At 40.4% G+C, this 25,895-nt stretch overlaps 1 protein-coding gene across 3 annotated transcripts in view; it reads right to left on the bottom strand.

Moving 5' to 3' along the window:
- Window positions 1-1,567: 1,567 nt before the first annotated feature.
- PTCHD1 (patched domain containing 1) overlaps window positions 1,568-25,895 on the bottom strand; it is a 62,206-nt gene continuing 37,878 nt past the window's right edge. For all 3 annotated transcript variants that reach the window (XM_045383591.3, XM_065538500.2, XM_065538499.2), the window contains 2 exons: window positions 15,824-16,484; window positions 1,568-3,290 (listed from right to left, as the gene is read on the bottom strand). In XM_045383591.3, the coding sequence (XP_045239526.1) occupies window positions 1,636-3,290; window positions 15,824-16,484 (2,316 nt within the window). In that variant the 3' untranslated portion in view covers window positions 1,568-1,635. The remainder of the gene's footprint in view (window positions 3,291-15,823; window positions 16,485-25,895) is intronic.

The raw sequence follows: 25,895 nt of genomic DNA, 5'->3' as shown, positions 1-25,895 counted from the left end.
TTTCCTCCTCTGCAGAAGATGGGTAACTTGCACAGCATGTCTGCTAAGGTTCAGAAAGGTAAGATGCTTTTGGGAAATGCTTACCACTATAGATGTCTAAATAAGCTACATCTCCAAAAGGGAAAAATACTGTAGATATTTGCTATAAATGTAACCAGGTTTTAGCTTCATTTTTATAAATTTAAAGAGATGCAGGGGCCTGGACAACGTATACAGCCTTTTTAGATCTAACCCATTTCTGTTTAGATCTATGAACCATTCTTCTGTAGATACTGGAAGTCAAGAGTGTAAATATCTAGGCTTGTTAATACACAGAAGGGCCTTGCTATGATGAAGTAGAAGGACATCAAAAAAGGTGTGTGGGGAACCAGCAAGGTGAGCTGCAGCCAGTTTAGTAAAAGAATTGGACTGCCATCATTGATAGATTTGTATTAGTGAATACTTTGTCCAGTCTTTTCCATCTGTCTCCCTTTTGGCCCTTTATCTCCCTGCACTTCTACAAAGCTTCTCAGTGTCAGGACTTAGACTTACCAAAGATCTTCCCCTCTCTGTCTCTGAGCAGGTGTGTTTCATAGCAAAGGCAGACTGGCACTACAAGTTGGAAGCAACAGCAAATTACTATTTCAGTGATCGTTTTTTACCCTCAGTCATGCGTGGGCAGATGTTTCTGGGTATCCATGCAAAAAATGCATGTAGGGCCAACCACAAACAGCTGTACCAGCTGGCTATTTTGTTGTCGTTGTTAAAATGGAGACACTATATCTGGGTCCAAGTAGACACCTGCTTTTGCTCCATCATGCCAGGTATTTGGGTTTGGCTCTGTGGTTTTGGGTCCCTGGATCCTCCTGCCAAGAGCTGTAACTAATAAAGCAGACCCATTTGGTGACAAGTGACAAGCTCTTCCAAAATAGAATCACACCAGTTCTGCAGTGCTGGAGCTGTCATTGGTTTTAAGGTGTTTTAACCAAACCAAACTATACAAATGTTAAAAGCATACCAATGGGGGAATATGATAATTTCATTCTAGACAACAAAACTGCTTCACCTGGGTGAATTTAGGGGTGAAACAATTTTAGTCCATGAGTGATGGCCACTCTACCACGTATGTTTCCAAGGCTCTGGCTTGCTTTTGCTGGTCAGAACTTTCAGAGCATCTCCTTTGGTGTTAGGGAGCTAGGTGAGACAGCTAAAACCTCAAACCACAGACCATGGCTGGAGCTACTGCTCTACAGAAGTTCTGGAAGCCTTATTGTTTGAACAATGCTTAAAAGCTGTTTCTGCCTTGGCAGTTGACCTTTCTATCAGTGGGTTTTGTCACAATGCCAGCAACATCTGCAGTTTGGATAAGACAGGATCCTGCTTGTTAATAAGCTTTCTTCTATTTGATCTTAGTTTAAGAGACTATAGGTCTCCTAGGGTGTGTGTGTGTGTGAATTCTCATAACAACTCTTTTGTTTTAAAGACTGAAAATATGCCATGCCCATTTCTCCCCACTGTCTCTTACTTTTTTTTTTTTTTGGCAATGCCTGTTTCCTATCTTTAAAAAAGGGAACAACTTTGAATTTAATTGTTTCATTAACATAATCTCTTTGGTCTTGATAAGACCTAAGGTGAAAATATACCAAGCAGACATTATCACACTGTTGTAATTTGGTCAACCACACGGGTACTATCGATATCCACCATTTCTACACACTCAATTTCCTCCCGGTTCTCAGGATTTTTCTTCTCTTTCCTTTTTTTCTTAGAGGGTGGCAGGAAAGTCAGTATCACAGGTAAAATGGCAAAGCAGTGAAAGAAGGTGACAAATGCTATTAAAAACAAGCACCTGAACAGTGTACAGGTCAGATTTGAAGGCACAGCTGCAAGAGGAATCAGACCAACAATATAGCAGAGGTAACTCTGTAAAATAGCTACCCCATGCACTTCCAGGGCATTTTTTACCCATTTAGTTCTTGTGAAATCCTTGCCCAGAACAAATGTGGATAACAGTGGAGCACAATTGTCAATTGTGTAATTAATTCCATAAATTAAGCATAGCACAGAAATGCAGTCCAGTTCTACTTTCCATAATGTCATGAAACCTATCACTCCAAACTCCACGGACACAACTGTTAGAGTGATCCAGACGTTAATCAGTGAATCTGCCACCAGGAATGCCGAGAAGAAGAGCAGGAACAAAGCACTGATGCAGGAGTTGTGCAGGGGGGCTCCCAGAGAGGAGGCATATCGATCCATGTACACAAAGGACGGATTGAAGACGATGAACTTCACCTTGGAGGTGACAGAAAGTCTCCTCAGGGTTTCCAAGAGATCATAGAGTTCTTCTCTGTTTGTTTCCATGGTCTTGGCCACCAGAAACATTCTGGAGGCCACTACATCGACCTCATCATTGTATTTTTTAGAGAAGATGATGTCCTCTTGAAAATGTGAAAATTGAGGGGCTTTCAGAAAGGAATTCCTCAACATGTCTGTGAAATTTTTCTTAGGCAAGCCAGTGGATACATTGAGTTTCCGAAGGTAATTTAAATAGCTCTCAAACCAGGATATCCGCACAAACCCCTTGGTGTATTCTAGAACATCTTCTTGGACACTAGTGTTCCAGTATTCTATAGACTCATATATGTAAAACCCAATCACAGGACTGTAGTTGCTAAAGTACTTTTGCTGGGCAGTAGTGTACTCAATGGTCTGTGTCGCGGTTGCTACGATGTTACTAAGGTCTGACCCTTCACTGACCTGCAGATAGCCCATTAAGGCAAAGGAAATATAAATAAGGTAAAAGAGAACTACAAAAGGCTTGACATAGGTGTTGGTTATCCAGTCACAGTAATAGCGTTTGAGGAAACATACCAATAGGTGACTCTCGTAAGTGTTCGCTTCCTCGCCTTCGGTTGTGTCCTCACTGAATCTGGCTGTCAGGAGAAACCTGTACCATGCCGGCTTCTCCTGCAATGCCTCAGGCTTTGGGACTTTTCTACAGAAGATACTATGCTGGTAATTGTTTTCTATGTAGCCAGTGAACACTAGGCTGGAACCATAAAACGAGAGTACATAGAGGTAGTTGAAGAAGATTGCAATACAGGAATTGCAGCAGAAAATCCTGGCTGCCTCAATGTTTGTGAAAGGGCTGGCCCCTATGCCAAAGGTGACCAGGTACATGGCAGTGGTGAGAGAAAAGGAGAGCATGGAGTCTGCATAGACTGCTGCAGTTCTCTCTTTAACATGTTGGTCTTCTCTAGTTTTCCTCCAGGAGGATAACATTTCAAAAGTCCCATATAATCCATGACCTAAGGGGGCAGAAAAAGACCAGAGCATAAGTTTAAAGGACTAATCTCTTAAGAGGGAAATCAACTTGATTATGAGGGACTACTGGGTCAAGGCAAACGTAACCAACCCTAGTGGTGATGGGTATGTGAATGCCAATGATTTCTCCTATGGGGAGATAGACCCATGTTTTGATGAATCATAAATGTTAATAGATAATGAAAGGGCAGCTAGAAAAGCAACGATCTTCATATTCCCTCTGGCTTAAGAAAGTTCTCTTCTTTGGAGTGTTCCACCAACCAAACTGCACTTAGATGAACTTTTGCCTATAGAAAGCTGAGTAGAGCCAGGCATGGTGGCTCATGCCTGTAATCCTAGCAACTTGGGAGACTGAGGAAGGAAGATGACTTGAGACCAGGAGTTTGATACCAGCCTGGGCAATGTAGCAAGACCCTCTCTCAAGAAAAAAAAAAAAGAAAGAAAGAAAGAAAATGAAAGAACTTAGCCAGGAATCGTGGCTCATATCTGTAGTCTTAGCTACTCGGGAGGCTGAGGTAGGTAGATCTCTTGAGCCTGGGAATTGGAGGCTGCAGTGAGCTATGATTGTGCCACTGCACTCCAGCCTGGGTAGCAGAGCAAGACCCTGACTCTAAAAAGAATAAAAGCTGATTAAACTTGTGCATATGTCTCCTGGGGATTTTTCCCATTAATAGCTTAGGGTTATTGGTGAAGTCTGGTTGGTGGAACATTCCAGAGAAGAGAAGATGTCTGGACACTCATCATTTTGCTTTCCATTCCCACAAGTCTGGCTAGGGGTCAGTGCAGAGGAAGACAGTGGGCAGAGGGTTCTGAGTTAATGTCCCGTCACCTCATTTAAAATTGGCCAACTGGCGGGTTTTAGTGATAAATAGGCAGTGTATTTAATTTGAGTCTTGACAGGAAACTAAATCACAGCCCCCTCTTTTTTCCCTCCCCAAATATCAGGGCAGGAAGCAATAAATCTGAGAAAGAGGGAAGCAAAATAAGTAGGAGTGAAGAAGTTTCAGTGAAGAAAACACAGAAAAAATAAGATAAATATGAACTCTCCTGGTTATTGATAAAAATTAGGATTCAGGTTGAAGGTTTATGACTTGCAATTTGTCTTCAGGGATCTGTTTGACCAATTTTGGTTATTCATACATGACTTATCAAGCAGTGATATAATACGTCAGCAGTGACTCTGCTAGCTTCTCTGCACTATTTGATAGTGGCATCTGTGGGAAAGAGCCAGATCAGTAACCCCTCTGCATAACTGCTTAGTGCCTTCGCCTCCCGGTTTAGTATTTCAGCAATACTGAAATAGCAGAGGTACAGTAAATGCCCATGTTCTGACTCCATACTACTGCCTGGAACCTGATCTAGCATGACTTCTACCACCTCTCCTAGTTGGAGTCAGACATTTCCCTACTTCAGGTCCCTGTGTTTCCAGGCCACTGCAACATTGGAAAGCCCACCAAAGTGACCCATTGTGGATTTCGATAACCCCTGTCTTGGCACTGAGTATCAGCAGATTGAATTTCCTGTTTCCATGCCTTGGCATATTCAATCCCATTATTGAGGATAATAAAATCTTTACCCTGTGGTACAACAGTCTTGTTTTTAAAAAGGAATTTAAAATCTCCAGCCAAGCATAATGCTGAATAAAAAGTGAGTCACTGTTATCTTGTGTGTACAATAGCTAAGTGCACATCTTCCCTCATGCCCAGGCTAGTATTTATATCCTTATTGTGAAGTCCTGGCCCCAAACCTGAATGCCCATTTCACAGTAATGATTTAGGCCTATTTCCTCAGAGGAATTTGGCATTTATCTTAATTTACTAGGCATCGTTTTACAGCCACTTTTAGAAGTCAGGTCAAGACTGTCAATTTGATAACTAGCACCAAGGCCCCTATTAAAATGAAGGCACCTAAACTCCCCAGACATGAAGTAAAAAGTATACTCATTGACTGGCATCCTGTTGCTAATTATGCTTAGGTAGTTAACATCTAGTCTGGAGATGGAACATGAGTAAATCTGTTTCTAGTATATTTTCAAGATGGACCCACTGACCTTTGATTAAGTAACCATTCCCTTGACAATGAGGGTAAAAAGAGAGTATCTCTGAGGCACTGTCCCTGAAGAAGTAATATTGACTTTTTTTTTTTTTTTTTTTCTGGGGCCATGTAGAGCAAGTAAGCTTTGGTGGGCAAAGCACACTTCAGGGGGTCACTCTAAATGGGAAATAATTTTTTAATGATACTTACTTGCCAGAAACACACAAAAAATTAAAACAGGGTTTTAGTACTGAGTCATTAAAAAAGGCAAGAAAATAAAGCATGTAGCAGAATTAGAATTAGCCATATAATAGAACTTAAATCTGTTTTGCAGTTCTTTTAAAAATCAGTGTGATGTTTTATAATGACATTATCTGACCCTGATTCTTGGAAAATACAATAGGAATCAATTTCTTACCTTGCTGTTGAATAATCTTAGAAGCTAATTGAGAAAAGGAATTTGAATTAACAGAGATATTAGGTGACAAGACTGAGGCTCCAGGGCCCAGAATGAAAGTAATCAAAATCAAGGAAAGGTGGAAGTAGGCTGTTGGCTTCTCTCTTGAGTTCTGTTGCTGCATTTTAAATGCCTTGTCCTTCTATAGTTTGATCTTTTATACTGAGTCCTGGCTCTTTTTGCATATGTTCTTGGTTTGGGGGCAGCTCCAAAGAGAATTCTAATTTTATTCTTGGGGTTTTGGAAACAATGCCTTTCCTTAGTTCTTCTTGCTACAGGTGTGTACATGCAGCCACTCACAGAAATCAGAAGAGGCCCTGAGAAAGAATTTGTTCTAACTGATCACTCAGCATTTATTGCTAGTTATCCCTGGCTTTGCCTCCAAAGGCCCCTACCACCATTCCTGATAGGTCAGATTTCTCTTTCTCAAGCCACACCTCTCTAGCAGATTCCTACACCCGAAACCCCAAACTGGAGTTCCACAGCATCTTACAAGAGCCCTTTGGATTTCTGGAACAATTGCTGACACCATAACTGGGCCTCCTTCCTGAAGCTTTGTCAGTCAAGGGAGGGACAAGTGCCAACACAGCTGTGGTCACCTCTTAAGGATTAGCAGCCTGGAGTGCCTGGCTGGCAGTAGTCCTGGCTTACAGCTGGGTATTTTTGCCGAAGAGGTTGGCCTGTTATCCTATAGGAAAGCCCATCAGTGAGGACCCTGTTTTCTGGCCTGGATTCAAGGGGAGACACATTCCAAAAGCCCTAGGACATGAGGCCCATCCTGCCCTCCAGAATGCTGGAACTATACCTGAGTTCCCCTTGGAACTTTCAAGGGTATCCTTTTAAATGCAAACTTCTCTGAGACAGTGGTCTACTGAAGCAGCTTCTCTTAGGTCTGGGGAATGGGACAGAGAATGGAAGTGGGGATGGAATAAAGAGGAAATGGCAGGTAGGAGAATTTCACAGAGATGAATTTCTTCAGTTTTTCCTCCAGTCAGGTCTGACCTTATCTTTTACTAGCACTCCAGAAACTGAGCCACTTGGAGTCAAGGAGAGGCAGAGAAGATAGATTTTGGTAGGTTCTGTTCCTCTCCACTTTCCTCTTTCAGTGGATGGCTCCATTCTTTAGCATCACCATCATTCATTGCTCTATTTTTTTTTTTTTTTTTTTTTTTGAGATGGAGTCTCACTCGATCTCCCAGGGTGGAGTGCAGTGGCGTAATCTCGGTTCACTGCAGCCTCTGCCTCCTAAATTCCAGTGATTCCCCTGCCTCAGCCTCCCGGGTAGCTGGGATTACAGGCACGCGCCACCATGCCTGGGTAATTTTTGTATTTTTAGTAGAGACGGGGTTTCACCATATTGGCCAGGTTGGTCTTGAACTCCTGACCTCAGGTGATCCGCCTGCCTCGGCCTCCCAAAGCGCTGGGATTACAGGCGTGAGCCACTGCGCCCAGCCCACTCTCTTAATTCTGGGACTGTAGTCCAGCAAGCGGAACTCTAACACCAAATCTTGCAGACGTGGGCAAACAGATACTGCATGTGGACTGAAGATACTTTTCAGAGGTCTGACGATTATTTCCTACTTTTTAAAAAGGTATTTTAAAAGCAAAAGTACTGCTGTTTGCTTTGCACTCTAGGTTTAAAAACTTCTCTACAAAGTAGGAGTTCTATAAGCTTCTCTGTGAAATCTGACCAGTGGGCCTATGTCATTGGCATAAAGCATAACTTTGGCAAGTAACAATTTCCCATCTCCAAAATCCCAAGTCTGTTCACAAGGACTCCCTGGTGACAGAACTCATGGGGTGGGGGCAGGGCGGAGCTACCTAAATACAGATTTTGATTTTGGTCACTAGGGACCCTGTGGTGGTAATGGGAGTCATGACTCATCATTTGAGGGCCAGGTCACAGCCTGAGACCTTGAGGTAAAAGACTATATCATAGTGAGGATATCAGGAACCTCAACATCCTGACATCCTGACATTCTAAGGATTACCCTGGATGATACAACATCCCAGGGGATTCCTTCTTTTACAGTCACAGTGTAAGACTGAGGAGTTGCCAACGGGAACTGTTAAACACATCTTGATTCTATCAGATTTTGAAGATAAAAATGCTTTTAAAGCATTCTCTTGTCCTTTAAAAGCATATTCAAGATGTTTGTTTCTATTTTTGTTACACTGCATGTCTGTATTGTTACATGCATAAGAACAAATGCATATTAGTATGTGAAAACACACACACACATATAAAGAGAGAGAGAGAGAGAAAGAAGAGAGCGCCAAGTTCTAATTATTCATGAGTGAATACTCTGAGGCAGCTCGAGGTTTTAGTCAGGCCAGTAGGGTTCTTCACTAATGCTGAGGCAAAATTTGGGCCAGGAGTGTGATTTTAAAAAGAAAACTGCTTTTATTAATTTTATTTGCAGTAAACTTTGGGGTTGTCATCTAATAAAATAAAATATTAAAGAATTTAGGCTAGGCCGGGTGCGGTGGCTCATGCCTGTAATCCTAGCACTTTCAGAGGCCGAGGTGGGTGGATCACGAGGTCAGGAGTTTGAGACCATCCTGGGTAACATGGTGAAACCCCGTTTCTACTAAAAATACGAAAAATTAGCCGGGCGTGGTGGCGGGTGCCTGTAGTCCCAGCTATTCAGGAGGCAGAGGCAGGAGAATGGCGTGAACCCAGGAGGTGGAGCTTTCAGTGAGATCGCGTCACTGCACTCCAGCCTGAGCAACAGAGTGAGACTCCCTCTCAAAAAAAAAAAAAAAATTTAGGCTAATAATTTTTCTTCTTTTCAAAAGAATGTTTCTATCTGAATGTGTTGTTAACTCTCAGACTTTGCAGCTAATGAAGAGAAAAAGAAGCACAGATGATAAATAACACTAATGGTGGAAAAAAACTCAACTGGCCAATCCTCCCATCACTGAGGGTGACTATCAAGCACCCTCGAGATTAAATCTTACTGTCACCCAGAACTTTCTGGGGCCTGATCAAAGCCTTCAGGGTTGTTTATAATTCAGTAAGACAGAATCCACTAACAAATAGTTGAGAGTTAACCTTTCTTTACCCAGTAGATATACTTCTGGAAAGTTGCTCATAAAGTGAATAATATTTTAAATGTATTTAGTGGTTTTGCTATTGGAGACAGTCTGGGTGATTTGTTGTTGGTGGTGTTGTTGTTGTTTTGTTTTCAATGAATAATCATAGGCAAATCGATCTACTTTGTACAATACTTCTGGATTTTGTAAGTCAGATTTTTCTTCAGGCCCAGATTCTCCCACCTGTCCCAATGTACATAGCCACAACACAGCAGCTGATAGATGCCTTTGGGTGCTACTCACATTTTAATCCTTTCCACACTAGCAGGATTTCTTCATCCTGAGTTCCTCAAAGTAAGGAATGGCTAAGAAGGAGGAAATGGGATGGCTTGCTGATTGATGGATGATCTTTCAGTTTCAACGTGAAAACATTTAATGTCATGAGTCAATGAAGCTGTTTATAGCATGCCTGGGCAGTGCTAAATTTCATATATGGAAATAAAATTACTATATTCTTCTCAAAAATTCATAGACTATAATCCGTAAGCAGAATCTGCTTAAAGCCTATTTTATTCTTAGAAAAACTTCACTAAGTAGCTCATGTTTATAAGATGCCTGTTTTTCAATGACATCCACATAAATTCATGATTTTTGTGGTTTTTTTAGAAGAAATTTGAAGTGTATATATGTCTGGGTTGAGTAACATCTATTTTCAGGGAGAAGTTCATTAATTGGGTTACATTCACACTTTGCCAGTTATAAACATTTACTTTCTAAGCTGAATTGTTTGGTTTATCGCAGCCTGTTTTGTCTCACAGTTAAGAGTAAGAATAAAGGTGTACTCTGTTTAAGTAAAGACAGATGCTCACATCAGGGGGAACACACACATCTTACTCTTTGTACCAGATACTTGTCACATTTTGAAAATTCTAATCAGAGCATTGGGTTTTAGTCTTAGAAATGATTTTTCTTCACTAGATAGCTGCAAAAGAGAGCCCTAGAAATGAATTTGCTTATAGCTCTTCCTTGTTTAAAGATAAAGTATTTCAATATTGTGTGTATGTACATTATGTAAGACCAGTGTGTATAAATGTGGCCCATAATATATGCTATGGTCATTGTGTAATTTCTTTTCATATAGAATACAGATGTAATATATAAACATGTATATATGGCATATCTTATTCAAATATATTTTATATATTTACATATAAAATGTTGGACTCTATATACCAGATAATATATACAGAGAAATATATAGTACTTCTATTTAAATATTCAAGCAATATATATTACATAATATGTGTTATAAACACATTGTATACATATAAATACATAACATGAGCTTACTACATATCATATTGCATATGATATATAATACAGCTAATGTGATATATAATATATATTATGCATATAGGTTATAAAGACACACATACACACAAGATGAATAGTAGGCTGATGTGAAATTTATGTTACTGATGAGGCAAAATAATGTTAGTGTTGCTACACCAATCAGTGTAGAGAAGGGGCTATAGAATCCCTCTCTTGGGCTCCATCTATCTATATTTTGGTTCTTGAGTAATAAAATAGCCTTGGTGAAATGCAGGGTTTCCTTGACAATAACTATGAACCTGTTTGGGTTGTGAGCTTCTGTATATCCATCTGGTCAAGACTGCCCAGCTGTGACTTTCTGGGTGTCCAGTCCAAATGTAGATGCTAGGTATTCCTCCTCAGGAACTATGTTTCTATTCCTCACTGAACTATGTTTAGTTCAGTGTCCTCATGTTGCCTCCTGCTGCCCTAGCTTTACAGGGTCTGTCACTCCCTCATTCCCTGGGCAAGACCGGGTAGAGAGACCACCCAGGGGATATCTGGGAATCCTGGGTCAAAGACAAAGCCCTTTTGTATTCCTCTGCCTGAGTTCTGCCTTCCTGGATTTGTGCCCCCAAGTCCTGTTCTTGTCTTACTTTATGGTTAAAAATAGAACAATAAAACTTGTTTTATTCCATTCCCCTAAATCTATTTCTTTCCACCTACTCTCACCCTAGTATGATTGGTGGAGCATAAGAATAAAAGGGCAAGAACAAATTACAAGCCTAAATTACATAATCTCCTTGGAAATTAGTCCCATAATGACCATGGGCCATTACAAAAAAAAGATATTCGGGAGACAAACTTTGGAAATACTGTAAAATAAAATATCTTTTTAAAAAACAGATGTACACAAAAATGTGAACAACAAAACTCTTATCAATCAGTTTTTTTCTCTATAACATGCTGAACCTATTACTGATTTATATCTAAGCAAAGAATTTCTACAGCATTCTAATATACTTCTACTCCATCAGGTAAGTTGTCATATTGTTACAAATAATGGATTTCTACAATAATGTATTAGGCTGAACCACACAAAATTACCATTTTTGTAGTTCAAAAATGACCAGATAGTGGTACCAAGTTTGTAGGCCAAAAATGGTTGGATATTGGCAATTTCATATGGCTTAAATTTTATTATTATCTGACTGATTTTTCCCCCATTTTCTCGTGACTTTAGAAATATATCAGAATACTCATCAGGAAAGCAAAACCTTTCAGGTTTGCTTAAGTTTAGAGCAAAAATAATAATTACAAGTTTTCAGTTGGAACTAAATTTTTTGCATGAGTATTTTTACCCTTCCCTTTTTATGAGCTCCATGTACTGCATTACATTTCAAGTGGCATCATATGAGAACAAATTTTTGAAGAATGGAACCCAATCTTCTGGTTTCTGCTACATATGAATAATCTTAAAATACACAGCTGAAAGAAGCGAAACTTCCCTGCTATTATTCTTTTCCTAGCACCAATCCGCAAATTAGAAATAATCCACTAATTCTTTCTTCCTTTCACATCCTTGAATCTGAGTGGCCTGGTTGGATAATTCAAAAGGAAGAGGATACCCTGGATCTAACCGCTGACCTCAAATCCCAAACATCTGAAAAAGGGCTTAAAGAGTATTTTTCATCTCATAAATCTCTGGGGCTCTTGTATCTTGATAAATGCAAAGCAACCTTTATAAACTAGATTACATGTAGAAACTAATATCCAAACTCTTTCACTATGACTTCAATTCTCCTTTTTAGTTGTACAGGATGTACATGAAGCAACAAATCTTCCAGATGCAGAAGGGAGAAAACTTTCCTTTGGTTCCCTTCTATATCCTCTAACATTCTATCCCTTTCCTGATTTGTATCTGATCAGCAAAGCTGTGGAAACATTAAGTCTGTAAGGAGAGCTTGCACATAGAAAACCTATGCCAATTTTAAAAATCATACCCAACTGGAGAATAATGGTGTAAATCTTCATCCTTTAAAGGAAATTCTATAACAGATTAAAATAATTAGCATCATATATTCACAAATAGCAATTCAAGTAACTCACTACTTGTTATCAATATATTTGGAAAGAAGGGATATTATTTTATGCACGATAAGGGTACAGACCAAATAAACTCTTCTCCAAATTAGAGTAACTAAAAAATGTCGATGAACATTTATAATACTGTAGACCTTTTAGGATTTCAGCTCTAAATAAACTGATATGACTCATCTGGACAGAGGTTTTGGCAGAAGTGGGATTGTCTAGTATGCACAACACTGATTAAAAACATTCTAAATCATGATGTATCTATGCTTACATCATTGCCAAAATGATTCATCTGTGTAGGATATATTCTTATTGCCAGAACTGTCACATATCATCTTGGCTAGAAACACACAGTCACATCCCATTATGGTGAACTCTTAAGAGTTTATCCAAATTCTTTCCTCTTCTGGAATTTTGTCAGGTTAATACTGCTTCACACGTGATCTTAAATTTTTCCATTCTAAATCTAGTGTCATTTTGGCATTTGGCTGGATTTGGCCTATGTGACCAGAATCACACTGACAATGTTCAGTTTGTTGAATTTTAAATCTATAATGTTTATCACATTGTAGACCTACTGACAGCCAAGGAAATGTCTGTTTGAGACTTTTTCTAAGATACTTTACCTTTTAAATGAGGCTTTTTGATTTGATATTGTATTTATATAACATACTAAATCAAGTTTTGCTTAAATCTACTTAGGTTAAGCATAGCCATTTTAAGCTATAGACAGGAAAATTTAAATACCGGACAGTTTTTTGTAGTGCCAAAACCCTTAGCACTGAATTTCTTCTTAGTCATTTGAAATATTTACTGGTATTTTAGGAATGGTCATCAAAAAAACCCAGAATTAAGCGATGGCCTTGAATGCAACATTTATGAAGCGGCTCTTGCTTATATTTCATTTTATAAACTCTTAAAAATGAAGAGTTTATCTGAGAAATACAGGAGGGCGACCATCCTAAATCCAGGCACTGTTAGCTTTATGAGCATATTAAGCACCCATTACATCGTGCAAAGTATTTATTGCAAATGGGCCTTAGCTACTAAAACATGTAGCTTCCTTTCATGTTATGACTAAGTAATTTGAGAACGCTTTGGGCTGAGAATGTACAGAAAGGTTGCACACTGATTGTCAGCAGGGAAAACTGCCATCAAATCAATGCACATAACATTCCTCACAAATTGCAAACAAGGGCTTATTGGGCACCTGTGGTGCATGGTCTCTTTCACTGCAAATGCCAGATTTTTTCTGAATTGAACTCTGATGTAAAGTTCAGTGATACTCAGTCTGCGGATCTGTGGCATTACTATTTCTGGATTTGTTTTTTAAAGACACTTCCCTGCTAACAGCATCTTTCCATCCTACCATCTCTTTCATCCTTGCACCAATACTATCTGCCATAGTCTGTTTTGTGTTGACTTTCCCTTACAATATTTAAAACCTCTTTAAAAAAGTACAAAAAAGTAAGTTTTAAGAAATTTTAAATATTTCAATTTACTTTATAAAACTAATCTTAAGAAGTTTTGAATATTACAATTTCATTTTTAATAAAATTAAGTTTTGAATACTGCTATTTTACTTTACTTAAAATTAATTTTAAGAAACTTTAAATATTATAATTTTATTTTACTTAGTAAATTAATTTTTCAGAAGTTTTAAATATTCTAACATGCTTTGAGCTCACTGGTAACAACCTGGAATGTCATAAAATCAGCACTGATTGTCCTTTTTCTAGCTCCAGCGTCCTTTTGCCTCACCTTAAGAACCTCACGATCTCCCTTCAGTTCTCCACTCTTTTCTTACTCCTATTTCTCTTCCTCCCACAAAAGCAGCAAGAAAATGAAAAGCTAAAAAACAAATGAAATGAAAACCCTTCCCGTAACCCCCAAAACATTCAAGATTGTGACTAATCGTGAGCAAAACATCTTAATTTCAACCTTGATACAGGCCTCTGTGGAAGCTACTAATACTCAGTCCTACTCACTCTTCAAGGAACCACCCTGTATTCCACAGTCAACCCACATGGTCTTGGGGTTATTGTAAAGAGGCAAGTTATGCTGCTTTCTTAATAGACTGAATTCAGGAGGAGGTACAGCAGCCTTCTTCTCTGTTGTTTTCAGCAGTGACAAGTACATTATCAAATCATCAGGCTGCTCAGTCTCCTTACGGTGCCCAGCTTTTCACAAAAGCTACCAGTATATGTTTATTGACTAGGTTTCAATTCCTCAGGCCACGGAGAATCGAGGGCCGAATGTAATTCTGTGGCTTTGCAGCCCCACCAGCCCTGCTTATCATGTGCCCATAACACAGCTGAGATTTCCTGAGGAAATTCTTTTCTACTACTCTAAAACAGGGCATAAGGCACACTAATGAACTCAACGGTGGTTATTTCTTAGTTAACAAAAAAGTGCCACTTCATTTGTCATGTTAAAAATGATTCCAAATGACATTTTAATTTTGTTAAAGGAATTGATAAGAAGCTGCTATAGAAAAGGGGGAAAGTGAACCTCTTGAATCCTTGGCCCGCAAGAACCCTGCCATCAGGCTTGCTGGGCATGCCATTTTTGATAACAGATGGACAGGGCAACCGATGTTATGGCCACTATGGCTTTGTTTTGACCATTAATCTCTATCAGGGAGTTCCTGCAGCCCCTATGAGTGAACACACTGGAAGCACGCTGTCACCATCAGCATCGCTTTAAAATATTCTCCTGAGTTCATAGTAAGAATAGGAAAAAAAGTTACTTCCTAATGGTTTCTCACATGTCACTCTCAAAGTTCTTATACATTTATCATGTCCTTTTGTGTGATGCTCACATCCACTCTATTTATAAGGTGGGGAAACTGAGAGTAGCAGACACTCTCAGCATGCCCTCCCATTCCCCATTCTTGAGCTTGCTGAAGGCTTGACTACAAAGTCACCTGAAGGATTTCTCTGGCTGCAGGAGTGTGCCCGGTCTTCCCTGGGAAGTGCTGGGAGTTAACTGGCCTGGGGAGCAGCCCTCAATTAATCACAAGCCGTCTGTGGGAAAATAGCCCAAATTCCTCACACCGGGGGAGGACCTCTCTGAAGTGTGTTTTACAAGGTCTCCCAAAGGTCCCCAGTGGGGCTGAACCACAGGTGCCCACAGCAATGGGCAGAATGTAATATACCTTGGGCTCATTAACATACCTTCAACTGCCTGCCTTCCTGTCTCACTTCCTCACGCCCATATTGGTGCTTCCTGGGCTCACCTTCCAATACACTACTTGTATCCAAATCTTTGTCTCAGGGCCCTGCTTATGGGGAAGCCCAACCTAAGCCACTGGGACACAGAGAAGATTAATACCTGCTAAACACCACATGGCTGCTCAATGGAGAGTCAGTGCTAGAACCCAGGACTTTGAACTTCTGGCACATTTACCAGATTAGGTTGTTTTTGGCTGATTACCAGCACTTTATAGAGTTGGTCCCAGGACTTTTGGGCAAAATGAAGATACTATAAATGAAACAAAGTTGTTAGATGGCTATTCCTGGCCTTTTAGGAACCCAGTCAACACCACCAGCAGGAGGAAACAGAAAAATGAAGGGTAGTAATTACCTAGCATGACGAAAGGGACTCCCAGGAAGGTGGAATTATATTTCCCACCAGTAAGATTGATGATCCCAGCTGCAGTGAGAGTGGCCAGGCTTATGGTCACCAATCCGAGCAGGCCTAGCCAGGGTTTGCTGCGGACGCAGTCCTGCATAGAGCAGCAAAGGATGGCCATGGTAACCACCAGGATCAGGCTGGTGACCAGGTAACGTTCTGATACGCGGCTGGTCTTCTGGAAATCTTCCCTCAGTGAGGAGGACGTGTAAGGGTACATTTTGACTTTGCTGTTGGATTTCTGAAACAGTCTGACAGTGTCGCAGAAGCTGGACTCCCACCTCTCGGCCACCATGTCATTTAGACTGTTGATTGACTGCAGGTAGTAGGTGAGCTGGATGGCCTCTGCAGATTTCACCCGGTCTTTGCTGTGCACAGTGACGCCCCCAAGCTGGTGCCCATTGTACACAGCCCTCCCGTCCTTTAAGTGAGTGATTGGGTATGTGATAGCAAAATTGGTCCGATTGGTGGCCCGAGCGTTCTTTAGCTCTTCCAGGACGTGCACTATGTCATCCACGATGCAAGTCTTATCATTATTCAGGATACATATATGGGCAAACGTGTAATTAAAACCAGGCCTTGGAACCTGGATCTTGGTGACAGCAGCATGCAACTGTGGGGAAAAAAATGACAGTATTTATTAATCAAATATTTCTATTTTTGTTTTTTGGAGAGGGTAGACATTCCATCTGTAAGCTAAACAGTTCAAATTAAATGTTATAAACCTAGATCAGAAATAGGTAGTAGGAATGTGAAACACACATTTGACCAGTGGTTCTCACAATGTGGCCCCTAGAACAACAGCAGCAGCACGACCTGGGAGCTTGTCAGAAATGAAAATTCTTAGCCCCACACGGACCTGGTAAATCAGAATTTCTGGGGTGGAGCCCAGGAATTTGGGTTTTCACAAGCCCTCTTAAGAATTCTGATGCAGCTGACGTTTGAGAAATGCTGCATTAAAGCACCAGTGTTCTTTCCACGTGTTCTTTATTTGTGACCCAATTGGTCTATACTTTTGGGAAATCTTATATAGGTCCCCTGTTCAGTTTCCTTCTTGAAAATGTAACATAAAAAGTGAACTAAGGTGCAATTCCAAATGCAGATATCCTCTGCTGACTCCTCCTCTGATGCTGATTTGCAGGGCAGCTAAGTGATCTCTTTATCCAATTAAATCACTCTCTACCATAAAAGACAAGAGGTTTACCTTGAGGGTCCTTGTTTTCTCTGGCTTTCCTCGCCTACATGTATGGGAAGGGAGCTATAACTGTAAGAGCCTGGCTTGGATATATGGGAATCATGCTAAAGCAGAACAATGGGATTTATTCTACACACCTTGCTCCATATTGAATTTGCTGTGCCCAGGTGCTGAATGCTTGTCATCAAAATACGCATGAGAATACAAGCACTAATTTAACTGCCCCTACTACATGCCAGGCACAATTCTAGGCTCTTTATACAGATAAACTTATTTAATCCTTGCAGCAAATTACAAAGTAGGCATAAGTACTAGCTTCATTTTACAGATGAGGAAATACAGAGAAGTCAAGTCACTTGCCCAGTGTCACACACATAGTAATAGGCAGAGCTGGGCTACACCAGGCAGTCTGGCTCCAGAACCTGTGCTCTTGGCCCCTCACCATACACCTCTAGGCATCTGAATGACTAAGGTTCTTGTTAGCAACTAATTTCTGAATTTGTGCTTTTACTGCCCCACCCCTAAAAGTCACCAATGCTCAATTTCAGATATGTACAAGTATGTGTAATCTAGTAAGATAAGAAAACAAGGCAGTCGAGGGTGTGGTTGTACTAAGGGACTTAAATGAGCTATTACCACGTGTCAGGGCTTCACGCCTTAAATTCTCTCAACAAGTCACTTTACAGATAAGAAAACTGGGGCTCAGGGAGACCATGTAGGTAGGAGGAAGGGCGGGGCTCATGACTGTCTTTTTAAAAATGGCATCATGGTACTGTTTCAGTGGTAGCTACACAGGTCCTTAGTTTTGACTCACCAGCAGCTTATCCTCATGGTGGCTTTGCTTTCTCTGTATAAAATGTGGCCCATGTGCAAATTGAGGCCAGTGACAAATATGTAGTCGAGTGTTAAGTAAACTAGTACATCTACGACTGTGCTTAGCACTGAGTGGACTCTCTCAAGAGTATAGATAGCCATTATGACATATCTGATGAATGAAGGACATGTCATCTGTAAAGAAGCTAGAATTTAACATTCACACAGTTGTTATACTGTAGCTGTGCCACTACAACTCACTACCTTCTCCATGATCCTGATATATTTTCTCTCAAATCTGTTCTAAATAGATTATCTGTTAAGACACTTTGCTGTGCATGTGCTTGGATGAGTGGGATATTATGCTTTTAAAAAAATGTCTGAGGGGCACCAGCTGTCAAAGTCCTTTCATTAGCACAGAGCATGAGTTGAGAATCCTAATTCTCAGTGGCTCCTTGCCCCACATCTCTTCATGGGTACCAACCCACAGGATCAGAAAACATTTCATTGAATTATGTTTGGCTGAAATAATTTGAATTCCTTTACATAAATATGTAAACACACACACACACACACACACACACACCTAGGAGGCTACTTTCACAGCCTAATCATATGCTAAATGTTTGTTTTGATGCTTTGGGATTAATTGTGAGAAAAATGTCTTCAATGATTTTAAGCTGTGAAAGCGCGTTTTTATCAATTCTTCTCGAAGCATGGCCCAGTGAATTTTGATTAAAAGAACTCCTAGTTACAAAATATTTCAAATTATAAAAAGGTTATTTTGGAAGAAAGAAGAACTTAGAGGAATTTAAAGACAAGAGAGAGTTTTGATAAGCGTTGAAGAAAGACTTTGGGAAAAGATTCAGAATAGGCTAGAAAAGGAGTGGTATTGAAAGCATGCCTAAGTATAATATTTAGTGCATTGTTTGTTCCCATGGGCAGTGTAATAAATCTCCCTTAAAGTGATTACTAAATATGTCAAGAGAAAAAGATTGCCAAATAAGATGGTGTTAAGCCACAGGGCTGAACCCAATTATAGCAAGGGGATATTTTCCATCCATTCTCTATGACGACTATGCCCTGCTGGGTGGGGAGTTGTAAACTATTTAGTGATCTTCCAACTCTGCAGATCTACTGCTATGACCCCTAGGACCATACATAGAAGAAAACAGATACCATGTTAACCCACGTGCTACAAGACCATAGGAGGGAGTCTTGGAAAATGAGAATCTTAATGAAGTTTGAGAGGGAAGGTTTCTTAACTCAGTTCCAGAGCTGCTGTAAGATGAAACTGCCTTGACGTTCCGATAGAGTGGTGGGTAGAACATGTCACTCTTGCTTCTGAGTGGCAGAGTTCTGCAGAGTGACAAAGCAGCCAGAGAGAGGGTGTTGGCTGACGCCACCCACCCAGCAGGGGGAATCCGTAGGATTCTACTGTGGGATAATAAGGGTTATAACAAGGAGTTGAGACTCCCTTCCATGACTTCTGCAGTGGCTCAGTTCTGATCTTTGGTGCTTATGAATACACATGAAATACAGACACAATCCACTCTTGGAAATCCACATAGCCATGGGCAGATATACTGCACATGCTACCTGAACATCTGCTTATACCGAGTTTTAGCGTGTCCTGATTTACTTTCCTAAAAGAACCCCACTCAAGGCAGTAGAAACATTAGTGGATGTTCTAAACTGTAGTACCAGATATATTCACAGGAGGAAAAGGAAGCTAGGGTTTGAAGCTATGCTTCAGATAAACCACAAAATGAACAACTGCAATCCACATAAGCTTGTTATTGAACTAGGTAAGAGACACTCTTCTCAGAAAATAAAAAGAAGGGAAAAATGACACAAACTAATCATCCTGACCCTTAATGTGGTCTAAATCTGTCATGTGAAATAACATATAATCCATGTTTCCATAACTATGTATAGATTCTAGATTATTCATTCAACACACATTCAACAAGTACTTATCAAATCTACTATGTTGTCAATAATAGCATAATTTCCCTGAATTTAGCGTGCTTGCACTCGCAGATGGAAAAAAATCACATGAGATACAATGTCCAAAACAAAGGGAAAATCCTAACAGTAAACAACGCCAAGTGCTTTGTACTAGTAAAGCCCGATCCAGTGTCAATTTCAATCACAATATTTTTGATTATTAATTGTATTTGCTGCCAAAGAGGCCAAAACTGAATGTTAAATTGAGATTAGTTTTAATCTGAAGCTCTGAATGCATCATGTAAATTATTAGCTTCTTTGCTCTCATCATCCTTCAGGTTAAGAATGATAATGATAATAGTAATTAGTTTTCTAAGTGCTTTCTATACAGTTAAAAAATGTATTTAAAACCAACTCTATGGCAATGGTGACACTATAATCCTCATTTTATAGCTGGTGCAACTAAGGCCTAGTGACTTTGAATAGCTTACCTAAGATGAGCCAGTAAATAAGGACAGACCTGATTCTCAAGTCTCACTTCACAGCAGGACACTTAGCATAGACCAACAAATTCAGCAGTGAGCATGAAGACAACCTGGCGGTGGATAAAGAAATGTCAGCCCACCTGCTTCAAATAACTGGCAGTGGATATGACTGAGCTATGGGATGGCCACAGTTGGAGATCTGGGGTCCAATAAGAGAGATCAGAAATAATCCAAACAGCGAAACTCATGTTCAGACAGCAGCAACGTTACATGGCAGTATTAACAGGTAATAAAGGGGATGGGTTTAGAGTTTAACAATTTTTCTTAATCTCCATCCAGCCTCTGATGTTGCTAAATAAAACTTTTCATTGTTCAATTCCCACCTATGAGTCAGAACATGCAGTGTTTGGTTTTTTGTCCTTGCGATAGTTTGCTGAGAAAGATGGTTTCTAGCTGCATCCATGTCCCTACAAAGGACATGAACTCATCCTTTTTAATGGCTGCATAGTATTCCATGGTGTATAAGTGCCACATTTTCTTAATCTAGTCAGTCATTGATGGACATGTGGGTCGGTTCCAAGTCTTTGCTATTGTGAATAGCGCCGCAATATGAGAACACTTGGACACAGGAAGGGGAACATCACACACCAAGGCCTGTCATGGGGTGGGGGTAGGGGGAGGGATAGCATTAGGAGATATACCTAATGTAAATGACGAGTTAATGGGTGCAGCACACCAACATGGCACATGTATACATATGTAACAAACCTGCACGTTGGGCACATGTACCCTAGAACTTAAAGTATAATAAAAAATTTTACAAAAAACTTTTCAAAGACAGGCTTCCTAAGAAAAGCGGTCCTGGGGCACAGTGGAATCCAGTAATAAGAAGTTTTGGCTTCCAGTGTGGCTTCTGTTACCTACCTTAAGAGTGTCAGAAACCTCAGGTATGCCACTCTGCTTCTTTAAGTCTGAAACTTCAGGTCTCATATTTATCAGTAAAAAAGGGTGTTGCTCTAGCTAATATTTAAGGACAGACCCTTCCAGTTTTAACACTACATAATTCTAAGATGAGTGATATCCACAAACGACATAATCAGACACTAGGTGAGAGAAAGTTAACTTAATAAATATCAATTTAAACATTATTACAGCTACTTGAAGTATGCTTTTCTGACACACAGAAGTTCTTTTTAAGGCAATCAGATCTAATAGATGAAACCCAGAAGGAAAACAGGGTAAAGAAAATAGGTTTACTGGGAGAAAAAAAAAAAAATATTTCCCTCTCTGAGTGATTTCTCATTCTGGGGAGGTGCTGGCTCTTATAATCCCCTTCTGCCAGATCCTGGGACAAAGCCAGTGTGGGCTGCTTGGTCACGACAGGCCAGTCTAATTTCCTCTCCCTCTCCTTGGCACACTCAGATCTTCCTCAGAAGACAGCAGGGACACTTTGTAGAGGACAGTACAGAAGGGAGGAAGGATGTATCTGCTCCTGAGTGGTGATTAACACAGGAAAAATACCGGTGGGTTTAGAGGATCTTATACAATACCTTGCAGGGTTTTTTTTTTTTGTATTTGTTTCTTGTTGAAAAGGGAAGAGGGAAGGCAGGAAGGCCACTCTGCCCATGCAGGGCAATTAACACGCTCTGGGAGCAGCCTCAAGCAGTCTCCAAGCAATCTCATCTGTGAGGGAAGACTCGGACTTCGTATGGGTTCCCCATGTCCCAGCAGGATGGAGCTCCAGTTACCTCCAGTGGGAGTTAGCCTGATGATGCCCCCTTTATAGGCTGCCTTCCCTTCCTTGTCTCACGTTTCCACCCCCTTCCCACTTCTTCTACTCCCAAATAAGCTGCATACATTAAAAAATGTAAAAAGGAAGATTATGATTTGACTTCTTAACATACATCATCCGTCCCCAAATATTACCTTCCAAGTGACACTAAATCAAAAGTGCTTAAAAATGCTTTCAAGGAATATCTGTTTTTCACCCCTAAATGAAATGTTCCCTTCACCGAATCCCTCCAAACTACATGTCTTGATCTGGGTCTATATTCTGCAACTGTAAATGGGTAGGTGCTAACTGGCAAGGTATCCTCACTCAGGACGCAAAAAAACACCTTGAAGTGGATGGATCTGTCTGCTGCAGTTCATAAATTACGCTAGCTCCCTTGGTGTTATGTTCTGTCTTTGCATGATCTCACTCTCACCCACTCTCTTTCCTCTTCTTTTAATAGAAATGCATTACATCAGAACACCAGAAGTCGCAAGTTAGGGATTGTTACCGTGATTCATTTGTAGTGCAGCCAAAAGCAAGTTAGTCATCCCTTAATAAGTGAACAGAAATATCATCCTGCCTTTGAAATATTACATTTCCAGAGGACACCAAATTTAAGCTGTGGATATAGCCAAACAAGTGACTATCTATCCACACACTTCCTCTGCACATGTGTGCCTGGTGCCATGCTCACCTGCTCCAGTGACAAAAGACAAATGGTTACCTCCGTCAGTAATGCAATGCCAGTGCAGGTCTGGGAGAGCGGAATACTTCTGTTTTGCTCCTTACTCTACAGGGTGGTAAACACTCTTATTGCAGGTGTTGACACTGAAAAGCAGCCAAGACAGCCCCTATTGTAATTCTCCAAACAAGCTGAGTTTGTCTTTGCAGGCTTGGCTGAAAAAACAAGGCAGCTTTGGATTTGAAGCAGAGAAATCTGAGATTTTAGAAACAAAAAATAGTGATGGTGAAGGAAAATGCAATTGCAGTATCTCATTGCAACTCCTGCCTGATTCCACATTGGTATGGATAAGACAGTCAGTACAGTGAACCACCGGTTCAACAATCTCTTTATTCCCATAGTCTGGGAGAAAATTTCACTTGGTCTTGATTTTTGAAAAAAATCCTTCATATTATGAAGATACTTGGCAATCTGTAAAGTTGAACTTTCTGATTAGAGTGTTTAGAGTGGCTGATAGAGTGGCTATTTTTAAATTCCCTAAATCCTCACTTGATTTTCATGATCAAGCTTAAACTGTAGTTGAGCTAGTTTGTGGGTGAAGAGTTTTGTTGGATAGCTCTAAGAGGACCCGATGCTCACAGAAACGGGAGAATGTTAAAGCTGATTGGCTGGGCAAATGGCAAAGGGAAGTCCCAAGGAGCCAAATGCTTGGGCTTGGGAACAGGCAACAGCTGTTATAAGATTTGATTAGCAGACCACAAATAACCATGCAAGGAACAGGAAAAACAGGATGCCAAGGACATTCAGGTCTAGAGAATGACCAACCACGGACCTGAATGGGAGGAGCACTGTATCAGGAGTCAGAAGGCTTCAATTTTAGTCCTGGTTCTGGGTCTTGCTGACCACATGACTTAGAGATAAACAAAAAAATGAACCCATGAAAACACATCACTTTCCTGCTTTAAATCCCCCAAGAGTTCTTCATCATGCTCAGAGCACTGACTGTGGCCCCTGACACGAAACATTGTCTTTGCTGACCTCTCTGGACTACTATTTCACTATTCTCACATTGCAGTGCTCGTCTTGCTCTTGATTCTGCCTGGGACGTTCTTCCTCCAGACACTTACAAAACTTGTGTTCTCACTTCCTTTACTTCCCTGCTTAAATGCAATCATCTTTCCGGAACCCACCCCCAATTTAAAAAAAAACAAAACTAGCATCTTTGCCCATCACCATCATCTTTTCTTGTTTTAATTTTTTCATGGCACCAATCACGACAGGACATTATCATCATCTCTGTTTTTATTCTGCTGCCCCCATTAGAATATGAATTCTGTCATGCCGGAATGTGTTTCTGTTTGGTCCACCTCTTCATCTCCATTAACTAGAACAGTGCCTGGAACACATAACAATTGTGAAGTAAACACATGAATATAATAATCTCATAAGTAAAGGGACTTTAGTTTGTCTCATCATGGGCATGACGAAAGCCAAATGAGATGATGAATGTGCATGCATTCTGTAAACTCTTGAGAGCTACACAAATAAAATTGTATTATTATACAGCAGGAAGCATGGATGGTAGCTCCTCTGGTGAGTGGTCTTACAGCTGTCCAAATGTAATCTACAATTGAGTCCTGGAGCCCCTAATCCTTCCCGACTTGACAATATCTTATGCTTTTGTGGGAGGGACATGGGTTATGAGGTTAGAATGCCACAAGTTCAAATCCTGCCTCTGTTCATAACACAGCTGGGCCCTGCACATATCCCCTCATCCTTACCACTTCAGTGCACATCATACCTATTTCCAGCCTGATGTGGAAATACTAACATACTATCTCAATTCCAAGCAGCCTGGACCTATGACTAAAGACAGTTAGTGTATGAACAGCCCAACTCACATGTCCTCCTAAATGGGATAACCCTGCAACATGTGTTCCTCACTGTTTCCCAGAGTTCCCCAGCAGGATTAAGCTCCAGTTGCCCACACAGTAGCTGACTTGACAATGCCTCCATAGCCAACGGCTTTTCTTCCCTGCCTCATGATGCTGTTCTCTTCTCAATGCTTCCTGGGATTGTCTTCCAAATATTCTACTCTCATGAAGTGCTTGACTCCAGGTTAGCTTCTGGGGGAGCTCAAACTAAGACAATGACTTTAGGTATTTAATTCACTTTTGTTATCTGAATTATGGGAATAATCCTTACCTCATAAAGTCATTATGATAACCTATAAAAGGTGTCTGGCCTGGCATTTAGTATTAGGTTAAACCGTGTGAAATTGCCATTTCTATAGGTTAAAAAGTAGTTGAATCGTGGCAATTTTATGTGAGTCACTTAACTGACCTTTCGTCAGTGTTTGTTCTTTCCCCTCCTGCCTCTCCTTCTCCCCAAGAGTCCTGTCAGAACCTGAGCTTTCTGAGGGGCTATCAGACAATTTTGTTTTGTTGCCAAGAGACAGTTTGGTGGTATCAGGGCAGGATTTTAGAAAAAAGACAACAGTTTTGGGCTAGGAAGGATCTCACAAATCTTCTCATTCCCTTTTCCACAAGCAAAAACAGGGCTGCACACATTGGTAGCATGAGTCCCCACATGCGACTGGAATTCACAATTTTAGTAGTTTCAACTTATGAAAAAAATCAAAATGCCATATAACCTACATCCCCAAGATATTGAAACTGAATAATTAATAATACTGGTAAATCAAAAAATATATAAATGTCTTCATCGGATGAGCTCTTTGGCAATTTTTTTTCCTTGAAAGGATTTGCTATGTTTCTAATGGGCACTGAACTTGAGAACAATGGAAATTATGGCTGATGAAAGAAAAAATAAGAAAGTTCCACCTAATGATATGGTAACAGCTCTCCTGAATGATGGACCATAGGCCTTACCAAGGATGAGTACTCGATGTAATTCATAAAAGAATGTATTACAGTACAGTGCATTTTTTCCTGATAATAATTTTTCTCTGTTCTCAAGGTTCTCATACAAAGCTACTGCCCTTAAAAATCACAGGAGCATTTCAGCCACTGCCCTCCCTTTTCTGATCTGAAAAGAGGTCTCACAGGGCAAAAGGTCAAACTATGATAGTTTCTGTGATTCAGTTTGCTAAGACCTTGACCCTT

Source organism: Macaca fascicularis, chromosome X (assembly GCF_037993035.2).
Source record: "Macaca fascicularis isolate 582-1 chromosome X, T2T-MFA8v1.1".
NCBI lineage: Eukaryota > Metazoa > Chordata > Mammalia > Primates > Cercopithecidae > Macaca > Macaca fascicularis.
This window is presented reverse-complemented; position numbering and strand designations above follow the sequence as displayed.